Genomic DNA, 12,870 nt, shown 5'->3' with positions numbered 1-12,870 from the left:
GTCTACAAAGCAAATCCAGGACAGCCAAGGCCATACAAAGAAACCCTGTCTTGGAAAAACAAACAAAACCTCTGAGTATGACAGTGTACCAATTGGACCTAGATGTTTGTTTGTTTTAGTTGTTTTATGTGTATGGGGGGTTTGCCTGCATGTACACCTCTTGTGTGCCTAGTGCCTAGCGCCTACAGAGGCCAGAAGAGGGTGTCTTGACTCCCAGGAGCTGGAGTTACAGATGGTTGTGAATGGCTATGTGGATTCTGAGAATCAAATATGGGTTCTCTGGAAGGGCAGCCAGTGCTCTTAATTACTGAGCCATGTCTCCCTGTGGGCCTAGTCTTAAAGGCTCTTGAATACTTCTACTCCATCATCTCTGCCATCTCCCTGAAACTGTTCCTTGTTAGCCTGCAAGAAGATGAGTTACCATGAGAAGAAATACACAGTGCCCTAGTGGACAGTAAGTTCTGTGGAGAAGCAGAGCTGTGTTAACAAGTGAGACAAGCATGAACAAGCCCAAATGAGAAGAATGCTCCATCAGGGCTCAGCCCAATCTGGGCTCAATCTTTTTGTTTGTTTTGTTTTTGTTTGATACAGGATTTCTCTTGTGTTGCCTTTGCTGTCCTGGACTCACTTTGTAGAGCAGGCTGGCCTCGAACTCAAAAGAGATCTGACCTGCCTCCGTCTAGCCCGTGCTGGCTTTACAGGTGAGTGCCACTGCACCTGGCTTCTGGGCTCAATCTTAAACTGAAAATTTCAGTCAAACGAGTGTGTTTTAGAAAGGCTTAGTATGCTTGACAGCTAACCAATAAATAATCCAGGGCATATAGAATGCCTAGACTTGCTTATTTGAAATTGTCTTGGTAAGTACATGTTAAATACCAATTTTCCCTTTCCTTATAAAATTTTATTAGTCTATGGGAATCATTCTTATTCAAATCACTACAGTCTACTCCCTGGCCCCAATAGGCTTGTAGTAATATCATAATGCAAAAATATTCCATCCAGCTTTAAATGTCTCCTAGCATTTCAGTCTCAATACTGTTTTAAAGTCCATGTCTATTGAGACTCAAGAAAATGTCTTAACTGTAACCCCATGCAGAAGCAAAAAGCAAATCATATACTCCAGCATACAGTGGCACAGAATATTCATTCCCATTCCTCAAGGGTTGGGACATAGTGAAGAATTGGCAGAACAAACTCTAATCCTGTGTCCTGTGGCAAAGGATTTAGATGACTCTACCCTTCCATCTTTGCTGACTGCAAGATTTTCTCTCTTGAGCTGGTTCTATAGCTTTTCTTGACAGATGTCCCACAGCTCTGGCATCTCCAACATCCTGGGGTCTCCAGGGCAATCCAGGCTTCACCTTCACAGCTTCAAGAAATAGCTTGTCTCTACAGGCCTCCTTGCAGGGTCCCCCTTGCCTAGTCCCAGTGTCTTTTCTTAACTGTGGAGGAAGATTCTTAAATTCCTTTTCTATAACCTTCTGGACACTAAAGCCAAAACCACATGATCCAAGCTGCCAAGATCTGCTTTCTGGGTCTGGAACCTTCACCCTCCTCTGTTAACCTTTGCTTTAGTTCCTTTTCGCAAGTTGGAAACAGCTGGTTGAGGTAATAATAAGGCATTTCTTTACATTTTCAATCAGGCCTTTAAACATTTTATCTGCTTGAGCACAGGGCTTGGCTCCAACATGGCATTAATGGTGCTTTATTATATTACTCCTCAAAATAAAAAATAACATTTTTTAATTTCTCTTTATATCCTGATCCACTGGCAGAGTGGCACTGAGCCTGGCATAGACTTTTGAAACCTCAAAGACCACTCCCAATGACAACCTCCTTCAACAAGGCCACACCCCCTGTTCCTTCCCAAAGCAGGCACCAGACATTCATATGTAGGAGACTATGAGGGCATTCCCATTTGAACACCACAAATACTATGGCAGGAAAAACAGGAAACAATATATGTAATCATGTGTGAGTCAGTGGAAAAGGAGAAACCTAAAAATACAAATTCTAGCCAAGCATTACGTACATATCCATAACAGACCAAAGGAATAATTCCACTCCTGTCAAGATTGGTGAGCCAGGAGCATAGGTAACCCCCACACAGGTACATCACCAAAAGCCCCACACACCATGGGTGGCAATGTTTCCATAGCTACATTGATGGACTGGCCCTGTCAGTTATCATTCTACCTCTACATACCCTTTATGCTTCCCAGGGCCGTGTGTAGCTGGAGCAAACTTACAGACGGTTGGGAGAGCCATGGGAAGGGGCGGCTAGAATCTTGGGAGAGTCTAACACGGGAAGGCTAACAGCTCCAGCTCTGTAGAGAGGTCTCTTGCACTTGCTGATAATCACGTCTCTGTCTTAACAGCATTGCACAGCACTGGTATACAAGGACATAGTAGGTAGTGATAGGCTACGGTAGAATGTCTGCCTAACTGAAAAGTGAAACAAAGGCAGTGTGTAAGAAGTAACAGGAGGGGACAGGGAGCTCCACAAGACCAACAAAGCCAACAAATCTGGGCCCAGGAGGCCTGCAGAGACTGATGCATCAACCAAGGACCATGCATGGACAGGACCTAGAACCCCTGCACAGATGTAGCCCAGGGCATCTCAGTCTCCAGGTGGGTTCCCTAGTAAGGGGAGCAGGGGCTGTCTGACATGAACTCAGTGGCTGGCTCTTTGATCACTTCCCCTTAGGGAGGTGACCTTGCCAGACCATAGAGGAAGAGGATGCAGCAGTCCTGATGAAACTTGATAGGCTGGGGTCAGATAGTAGAGGAGAAGGACACCCCCTTTTCAGTGGACTGTAGGAGAAGGTTGGGAGGGAGAGAAGGGAGGCTGACCAGGAGGAGATGGGGAGGGGGCTACAATCGGGATACAAAGTGAATAGTAAAAAACAATAAAACAAAAATTTTTAAAAAGAATGGAGTAATGGCTATTTCCCGCCTTTAGTCTCTGGACTATTTTCATCTCAAGCAATCTCAAGACTGTTAACTTATCTGGAGCATATGACATCTTTTAAAAACAGCATACCAAAGTATTTCATTACCTGGTTCCAAAACCAAACCTGGAGAGCTGTCTATCATCCTACATGTTGGCTAGATGAATTGATCCTCTTGAAGTCAGACCTGTCTTCTAGGCTGCTTATAGGTCAAGCACAGGTCAAGCCGGCCATCAGATTTGCTGAGGAGTGGTGCCTGCCCACCAGTCCTAGGAGGTGAAAGACAGTTAAATGCGCATGTGGGTCTGGGTTTGCTTTGTTTTCTAATAACAGGTCACGTTTAAAGGTTTTTAAGCTCAATATTTTATAAAGGACTTTTATTTTGTGTGTTTTGCTGGCAGTATGTATGTTTGTATGTATGTATGTGTGCTGGCTGGCATGTATGGCATGGGCATGCCCAGTGCCAACAGTCCCGAAGAATGTGTCAGACACTCTGGAACTGGAATTACAAACGTGTTCGTTGCCATGTGGGTGGTGGTGAGAGAACCCAGGTCCTCTGAAAGAGAAGCCAGCCATCTTCCCAACCCCTCCGTGCTTTAAAATAATTTCTGACAGATCCCTGCCATGGAACCGTCTCAATAACCAAGTCACACGACTTGAGTATTTTGAACTCACTAAAAAAAATAAAAATAGTTTTCAAAAAATGTGAGAATGTTGAATGTAATTAAATGTTTAATGTTTGGCATTTTTAACTACAGATTTATGGAGCGATACTTAGGCACACCTATTTGGTATGCCAAACTTTTAAAAATCACTAGTATCTAGTGATGTATATATGTGTGTGTGTGTATGATGTATATATGTATATATAATGTATATTTATATGGTATTAACATCTAAAAACGTGATCAAGTTAGGGTGAGTCAAGTTCCCATCTTTGTGTTGGACCTTGAACTTCCTCCTCTACTTATCCAAGCACTATTCGCTAGGGTGGTGTGAACTCTAGAACTGCACTTCCGTGCAGGCTTTCAGTTTTGTCTTTAAATCCATCTGAAGGGCTGAGAGCCATAAGCCGGGACAGAGGTTGGGAAGTGACTTTGTAGGACCACAGGAGGCTGTGTAAAGGCGACGGGTTTCTGGGCGCCTGCGCAGAAGACGCGGGTTGCCTGCGAGAGCGGGAGCTAGCCCCGCCCACTTGGCCGCGCGTGCGCGTGCGCAGTCGCTGCGGGTGCTGGCGCTATGGTCTCCCCGGTCCTTACGGGATCACGGACGGCCTCAGTCTGGAGAGCAGCAAGTAAGACAGTCCTCCCGGGCTCCCGAGAGTCCAGCCGGCGGGGCAAGCGGAGATCTGAGGGCTCAGGCGCAGAGACCTGGCCGCGGTGCGCGGTGGCTGTAAAGCTTTCGGGGTGCTTGGCCGAGGGCCGGGTGCTTTCAGAGGAGCGCCTCGCATTAGTTGCGGCTGAAAAGTATGGGAAACATGAGTGTCATTAGTTTACTTGTTTACATCAAGAATAATTTGTACCCGGGCAGGGCGCGCATGCGTTTAGTCCCAGCACTAGGCAGGCAGAGGCAGAAGGATCTCTTTGGGTTCAAGGTCAGCCTGCTCCAAATGTTGGGGAAGTACAGAAGTAGGCCAGAGGCAGGTAAGAACATAGAATGAAAATTACACGAAGCCACGAACTGTTAGAAGAGATGCCTTCTTGCTTTCTGTAGAAACTATAGTTAACAAAAGTAGTTACATTCTTTCTCAGTGTGCCTAAATTATCAACCCAAAGAGCATGCAGAATTTAAGTTTAATTGATGACATCCCTGAGAAATTATGTAAACTGAAGAATTATTGGTTTTATAACAAATGGCCAGATTTTTATTTTACTTTTTAGTTTTTCCTTTCAAATGCTTGATAGCTGTTGGCTGTTAAAAATCTTAAATGATCTGTACAGTGAAAATTGTGGAAACTGAAAGGCTTGCTCCAAAACCTTATTAGTGATTATCCAGTATTCCACTATTGTTAAACAAAAACATTTAAGAAAAAGATTAATGAACTCATTTTCCAATTCAATCGACCATTTCCAGTAAATGCCTGTATGCTGTTTTCTTTATGGAAATTATTTGATTTGCTGGAAATGTATTTATTGCTTTTTTTCAACTAATCATATTTTAAGATCACTCCACACTGAATTGTGAGGTGCTGTCTTTCAGCTGTGGATAATACATTTTCATTCTCCTCATGGACGCTTGGGAAATTCTAGAAGCTCCAGCCTAGGCTGCTATACCTTCTGGTGTGTGTTCCCCATAGCCTGGCACAAGATGTGAGCAACTACCTAAAGGAGGCTTTAGGTTTATTGATTCTGCTGTCAGGGTTGGGCAAGCCAGGCGCTTCCTTATTCAAGGAATCGAAATAAGAAGCCCACACCGATTGTAAAGTAACAAAGAAAATTTATTTAAATGCTTACACTACAAGAGAGCAGGAGGCCACAATGAAGAAGGCCCAGATCCTTCTGTTGCCCAGGATCTCTTTCAAGGGGTGCACAGGGAAGAGGAGGCTGGTTACTAAGGTGTGCAGTTTGGGTGGTTCTCATTTTGAGTGATATATTAGGCAACATAATCATTTCTGTTTAAGTTCCTTCTTCATAATGCATCTGGCTTCAATCATATGCCCGTCAAAATCAGCATAAAATAATAGAAGAATTTTAAAAAATCACCCTGAGGGCTCAGTTTACCTTGTTAAGCACCCAAACCCAGTGGTTTGGGTGGGCTGGTGGGCCTTTCTGGTCCTGTATTGGAACATGAGGAGAGTGCAACTGAATGGAATCTGTCTACGTGTGTTGTTGAGAGAGGAGAAAAATCCCATTGTTCAGAAAAGGATGTGTATGCATCCTGGTGCTGTTGGGGAGTGTTAGGTCGCTACAAGGTTGCTAGGCACATCTCTTGGAGAGAGGTGTATGTGCATAGTATGTACATGTAAGGGAATTAGGTTTCCAAGTGCATTATTAGAAAAGAACCGTATTCATATTCTAAACCAAGCGGAGCCCTAGGCTATTAAACTATTCCCTATACTTGCCTGCCTGGCTACTTTACAGCTCTTCTTTGAAAACTTGTGTCTTTGGTTATATCTAAGGAAGGGGCTGGCTGTGTAGAATGTAGGTATGCAGGGAAGATTTTTCACTGTATGCCATTTCCACTTCTTGCTCCAGTACCATCATCCCTTCTGAATCATTCTTTGAGAACAGTGAGTTATCAAGAAGGAAAGCCCGAACCTGTGAAGCAAACCCTTAAGAAGTCAAAGCTGCCAGTGGGTCATTTTGACACACCGGAGGATTCACGCTTGGAGAGCGAGCCGCTAAAGAGTGAGTAAGAGCAAACCACTGTCGGTGCTTAACTTGGCAGAGTCAGCGTTCTTTACTGCACAAGGTGAAAGGAGTGAAATGTGCTCATAGCTGTTATCAGTGGTTATAAAGGATGTTTCAGTGAGTAATAATACCATATTGTTACTTTTCTAAAGAGGCTTTGGGTTGGTGAGATGCTTCAGTGCGTGACATATTTTCAGGGCATGCATGAGGGGCAGAGGTCCACACTTGGAAGACACGAGGGATCCCTGGGGCAGGTTGGCTACCTAGACTAGCTAAATGGACGACCACTGGGCTCTCATAAAAGACTTTGCTGCAGTATGGAAGGTGGAGGGCAATCAAGGGAGATACCTGAAGTCAGTCCCCGAGCTCTACGTGCACATTCACACGAGTGCATGGGTGACGCACACAAGAGCATACATACATCGAATGGGCATACCCGGGTACATACGCACATATATATGTAACACCCCAACATGGTGTTTCTAGAGCTAGAAATGGTGGCACATGTCTGGAATACCAGCTAATGCCAGAGGAATGTGAGGCCACCCTGAGCAGCATAGACAACGTCAAAGAAAGGGATTATAAGGGCTTAGTACTTATTTGGTGGTTTGGGATTGTTTTTACTATGCTTTCACTATTCAAAAGGCAAGACATATAAGTTGAGCTCTTCTTTGATACAAATAACAAAGCTGCATTTATTGAAAACAATTTCTGCTGTTAAAAAAAAAAATCAGCTGCTATAGATCGTCATTAACGTACAGGGTAAAACCAAGGCATCAAGGCCCAGTGAAGATGCTGGTCTTAGGAAACGACTGGGAACTGCATATTGATGGGAGGCATCTCTCATTCTTTAACTCTAGTACCCTTCCTTCATCGCTCCCTGTCGTCTGCCCACTGGACAGTACGGAGCATCTCTTGGCAGCTGTCAGTCCAGGAGAACAGCCACTCTGGGACTAGACTCTCACCTCTGATCATAAGCCCCTTGAGGAGAAAGCCTGTAGGCAGGCTCCGCTCAGATGTCCAGAGCTGCACCCCTCAGAATAGCCATTTATTGGCATACTTTAAAGCTCTTTTATTTACATTTCTTATATCTCTTTTTCCTACTCCACCCCAATACTAGGTAGGAGAGAGAAAGGGTTCTTAGGAGAGGGGGTGAAGTTCTTTTAGCTGCGTCCTGCTGTTTAGGATCATTGGGTTCCTTGGAGTCAGTCCAATCCTTGTTTCAGGAGCTCTCCAACTTCCTGTCTCACTGCATCAACAGCAACAGGTCACGGGGCCGGGGGAGCAGCAGCAGCAGCCTTGTTCTTTCTCTGAGCTCCACACTCTCTGGGCTCTGGCATTTATTCTCTCTCCAGAGTCCTCAGATTTAAATTATCTGCAGCGGGCAAAGAGCTCCTCTCAGAGCCCACATGAGGCAAATAGTTTGCTGCTGTGGACCATCTGAATCAGTCCCACATCCCACACCTGGGATTAAAACAAATATATCCACAAGAGCCGCTTAGGTGGGAAATGCCTAAACATGATTATTCTCACTATAAAGCTGTGGCTAAGGACAGAGAAGGGGTAGTTTGAGGCCAACATGGTCTAGCGTGAGTTCCAGGACAGACAGGGCTACCCTGAGAGACCCTGTCTCAAGAAACCAAAAACCGAAGGCAACAACAAAAATAATAAAGAGCTTTAAGGATGGTAATAGACTGAACATATCTTATTGATGTTTTTCTTATTTTTTAATTTTATGACTTTGATTGTGCATATATGTATGTATGTCGCTCTCTGTGTGTGGCTGTGTGCATGCAGCCAGAATCGTTGGATTCCCTGGAACTGGAGTTACAGCAGTATTGGGTGCCCTGCACTGATGCTGGGATCCAAATTCTGGTTCTCTGAGCCATCGCTCCAGCCCTGTTGTTCTCATTTTGATTGTGTTACCCAATACTTTTCATGAGGAGACATTTAAAAAAATCAACTCATCCCAGATAGGGCACTAGTAGATCAAAGAAATGATCCTGTCTAATCGGTGAGTCATTGAATTTATTGAGATTACTGACAGGAGCATGAGAAAGGGATAAATTGGTCGCTTTTTCTTATCGCTATGACAAAATTTCTTGACATAGCAGCTAAGGGGAGGCAGGGTTTATTTTGGCTCGCAGGAGGGTGCAGCCCATCATGGCAGGAAGGCACGGTGACAGGAGTGTGAGGTGACAGTCGCATCCTGTCTGTTGTCCGGAAGCAGAGAGAGGCAAATGCAGGTAGTCAGCTTGCTTTTTCCTTTTCAGGATCTAAACCGTGGTACGGGGTGGATCTCTACTTCTCTTCTGAAAGCGCACTCTCTTAGAAACACCCAGAGATGTGTGTCCTGGGTCACTTTACGTCTTGACAGTTGAAATTAACTATCACCGGAGGCTACTTACAGAAACGGGCAAATCAAAAACAGGAAACAGGTTCATTTTGGCTCATAGTTCTGGGGGCTGAAGCACTGAAAGCGAAGCGCTGGCATCTGGGCTTCAGCATGGACTTGTAAATCTCACCAGTTAGGTAGAAGTCAGAAGATGGAAGTGCCTGTGTGGACGAGCTGCAGTGTGTGTCACTAATCTTCATGTATTAGTGCCTGGTGATCCCATCCAAACCACCAGTCCTTAAAAAAGGGCGAACACCCAGCGTCAGATACCTTCCAGGCATCCTTGAATAATCACCGACTTTAGAGAGTGTCAGCTATGGCTTCTGCCACTTCCTGGGTTGTTTTCAAACTCCTTTGTTTCCACGCAATACCTAAATGTGCTTTTGTTAGGCCTCCATCCACACCTGCGCTAAGCATTCCTCAGAAGACCCCCATGTCTTCCTCAGATGGCTTTAAATATCTCACACATGCTTCTCAGCGTCCTGTTTGATCTGTGCAAACATCTCAAAATCACCATTTCTTAGACTAAACCTACTCTGTCCCCATAGCATCCCCTCACCTTCATTCCTCCAGCAGCTTGATGCTGCACCCCCCCCCCCCCCCCTTCCCCCCCCCCCCCCCCCAACCCCCCCCCCCCCCCCCCCGCTTTTCCTTCTGCTGCCCAGTAAACTCCATCCACCAAATCACACAAGCCTGACATCCAGGGTAATTCTTCATGTATTCCTCACTGTTTCCTGTAGCCACTTAAAAACCAAGTCCTATTGATTCTCCCTTCTTAACTTGTCTAACTTTTTTCCTTCAAGTCTTGGTTTCCTGCCATTTTTCATCCTAAGGAAAATTTTTAGGCTGTCCTGTTGCAGAGCATTTATTTCCCAACTAAAACAATAAAATGGCCAGGCAAGATGCCTTAAACATGGAATCAAGCACCCAGGAGACTGCCACAGTAGGACAGTGATCATTAGGTCAGTACAGGACACATTGCCAGACTCTGTCTCATGATAGTAAATAAATAATAAATAAATAAGGTAAGTGGATGACAAGAAACATAGCTATCCACGAACATCTGGTGGTAATTAGCATAGCAAACTAAAAAGATCAGAAAAGAGTGAGGCAATGAAATTTAAAGGAAAAATAAAATCATGACAAGGAGATGCGCTGAGGAGATGTTTAAGAGAGGGAAGGGTATGGCCATACGGAGAGACCGCAGAGCACGGCTCATGGCAGGCACAGCTAATTGGCCTCTTTGGCCTCAGCACAAAGTAAAATTGGTAGGTTAATAGAATGTCAAGCTTTTTCATGTCAAATCTGAGAGTAGGGCCCAGCAAGATGGCACAACAGATAAAGATGCTTACCACCAGGCCTGGGAATTGAGTTCCAGGGACTGTACTGGAAAAAGAGAACCAGTTCCTGATATTGTCCTCTGACCTCAACACTCACATCAGCACACACATACACACACAAGCAATAATTGTAATTAAAATAGCATTTAAATCTGAGCATGGTCAGTGAGGGAAGCTCTAAAGTTTTGGAAATGAGGGTAACTCATGGGAAGAATGCTGGCTTCACAGGCAGGGAGCCCCAGCTTCATTCCAAGCACATAAATTTGACAAGATGGTGCATGCCTGTGATGTCAGCACTAGGAAGATGCATGCCAGTGATGTCAGTGCTAGGAAGACACATGCCTGTGATGTGGGTTGCCGTTCAGGCGCCATCTCATTCGGTCGCTGTGTGACACTGAACGGCTTTGTGAACCTGTAACACGGGCCAGTATCGTTTCCTGTCTCATAGGATTACATTTTTTAAGATGTATTTATTTATTATGCTTGCAGTGTGTTCTGCCTGAATGTATGCCTGCACCCCAGAGGAGGGCATCTTCTCTCGTTACAGGTGGTGTGAGCCACCATGTGGTTGCTGGGAATTGAACTCAGAACCTCTGGAAGAACAGCCAGTGTTCTTAGCCTCTGGGCCATCTCTCCAGCCCCTGGTCTCGGGATTATTATGCAGACTAAGGAAATTGAAATGTATAAAGTGCTGAAAATTGAAGGCCCAGAATTGGGTTATAACAGAAGGATGATTTGGCCTCAGCATTGAACACCAACCTGAGCAACAGTAGTGATACCTAACGTCAAATGGAAATAAAATCAACTTGGCTGAGTAGCTATAAATTACAATCCTCTCCAGGTGTGGTGGTGTGTACTTTTAAGCCCAGCACTTGGGAGGCAGAGGCAGGCAGATCTCTGCGTTCAAAGCTAGCCTGGTGTCCAGAGTTCCAGGACAGCCACAGTTATACAGAGAAACCCCGTGTCAATAGACAGACAGACAGACAGACAGACAGATAAAATTCTCAGAATTTGGCTTGACTCAACAGTGAGGAGTCTCATTAGGAATATGCAGTGCATTTGTGTGTGTGTAGTAAGGGTTTTATGTGTGTATATGCTGATTTGTGTGATAGGGGTCTCATTGTATATGTGTGTATGTGTTATTGTGCACGTGTGTACATGTGTGTAGTAAGGGTTTTATATGTGTATATGTTGGTGAGTGTAGTGAGGTCTCAGTGTGTCCATATATATTTGTGTATGTGTGCATGTGCGTGAGTGTACGTAGTAAAGGTTTTATGTGTTTATATGTTGGCGTATACTAAGGGTCTCTGTGTGTGTGTATATGTGTGCGTGTATGTGCATGTCTGTGTGTATGAGTGTGTAAATGTGTGTGTGCATGTATACCTGTGAGTGTTACACTGGAGAAGGAACTTCATTGATGCTGAAACAAGCACTCTGTTACTGAACTGTATCCCCAGCCCATGAACACAAAGTATTAGGTCCGATGACTGCACCTTATCCTCCCAAAACCATCTGCCGAAGCCGAATGCCTGTTAAGGAGCAGTCGTGCTCACAGATGAATTCGGTCAACACCTGTACATACATGACCTTGCTCAGCTCCACACTATAAGGCACACAACCCACACCTCTTATTGGAAGAAAATGGAGACGTGGATCTTGTTTCTAAACCTTCCAAGTTCAGTGAAGCTGGGCTCCGTTCTCCCCCCTTCCCTCCTGTTGGGCCCAGCCAGCACCACATAGGAAACTACTCTGCAGCAGTTTCTAGGCCTGAAAGCACCCTGAGAATCAGAAGTCATAGGTGTCGGCACTGGAGTCGATTGAACGGGGGTGGAAGGGGGAAAACCATATTTATGGTTCATTTGTCCGATAACCCGGGCACTCACACCAAGCTTGTGCAACCCTGTCCTCAAAACTGACCATGCTGTTTTCTTCTGTCTTTGCCTTGTCTGTATCTTTTGTCTCCCTTAGAGTTTCCAGATGATGTTAATCCAGTTACCAAAGAGAAAGGTGGACCCAGGGGCCCAGAGCCCACCCGGTATGGAGACTGGGAACGGAAAGGACGCTGCATTGACTTCTAAGTCACACGATCTTCGGCTGCAGACCTCTTCCTGAATTCCTTACTTCGCACTGTTCTCTTCTTCTGCATCCTTTAAGTCATGTGATTTCCATCATACGTAGCTTTGAAGAGCACATGCTGCTCTAGACTAGGAAAGTGGAAACTCTTTCCTGTTAGCATGTGTTACGTGTTTGAGTAGAGAGAGTGTGGTGAGAGCGCAAGCCTTTGCCATGATCTTTCTATATGTAATCAGTTGCTTATGAAATGCACATGTAAATAAAAGATTTAAAGGTTTTCTTTAGGTGTATTATTTTACTTTATGAGTGTTTTTTTTTTTTTCTGCATGTAAGTTTGTATGTGGTGCCCATGAAGGACAGAAGAAGGCATCAGATTCCCCTGGAACCGGAACTGTGGGTTCTGGGACCTGAATCCAGGTCCTCTACAAGAGCAACAAGTGCTCTAAACCTCTGAGCCATCTCTCCCTCCCCAAGATGTGTTTTATATATATATCTGTGTGTGTTCGTGCGTGCGTGCACATAAGTGCAGTTGACCTCAGAAGCCAGAAGAGGGTGTCAGGTTTCCTGGAGCTGGAGTTGCAGGCTGTGGTGAACCTCCTGACCTGGGTGCTGGGAAACACATTTAGGTCCTGGACAAAATCAGTACTCTCTGTCAGCCACAAAGCCATCGTCCCAGCCCCAGGAAGGTGACTTCCACATGACTGTTGCTGCGAGTAGGTGTGCGGGCTGGTTTCAGTCAAATTTACATAAGCTAGAGTCAT

The 12,870-nt window shown here is 45.0% G+C and overlaps 1 protein-coding gene across 1 annotated transcript; it reads left to right on the top strand.

The window, feature by feature from the left end:
- Positions 1 to 4,149: 4,149 nt before the first annotated feature.
- On the top strand, positions 4,150 to 12,386 carry Sdhaf4 (succinate dehydrogenase complex assembly factor 4). The gene is made up of 3 exons (XM_055608097.1): positions 4,150 to 4,245; positions 6,146 to 6,298; positions 12,005 to 12,386. The coding sequence occupies exons 1-3, from the start codon at positions 4,191 to 4,193 to the stop codon at positions 12,112 to 12,114; spliced, it is 318 nt and encodes a 105-aa protein (XP_055464072.1). The 5' UTR covers positions 4,150 to 4,190; the 3' UTR covers positions 12,115 to 12,386.
- The last annotated feature ends 484 nt before the right edge of the window (positions 12,387 to 12,870 follow it).

This window comes from Psammomys obesus, unplaced genomic scaffold, assembly GCF_907164565.1.
Source record: "Psammomys obesus unplaced genomic scaffold, mPsaObe1.curated_primary_1811, whole genome shotgun sequence".
In the NCBI taxonomy this organism is placed as follows: domain Eukaryota; kingdom Metazoa; phylum Chordata; class Mammalia; order Rodentia; family Muridae; genus Psammomys; species Psammomys obesus.
The sequence above is the reverse complement of the archived record's forward strand: the minus strand, read 5'-3'. Positions and strand labels throughout refer to the sequence as shown.

Bases quoted from the DNA above. Each gene is read 5' to 3' on its own strand.
- Sdhaf4 (XM_055608097.1), top strand. From the start codon at position 4,191: ATGGTCTCCCCGGTCCTTACGGGATCACGGACGGCCTCAGTCTGGAGA. The intron at 4,246-6,145 runs GTAAGACAGTCC...TTCTTGCTCCAG, and splicing joins CTCAGTCTGGAGAGCAGCAA to TACCATCATCCCTTCTGAAT. The intron at 6,299-12,004 runs GTGAGTAAGAGC...TGTCTCCCTTAG, and splicing joins GGAGAGCGAGCCGCTAAAGA to AGTTTCCAGATGATGTTAAT.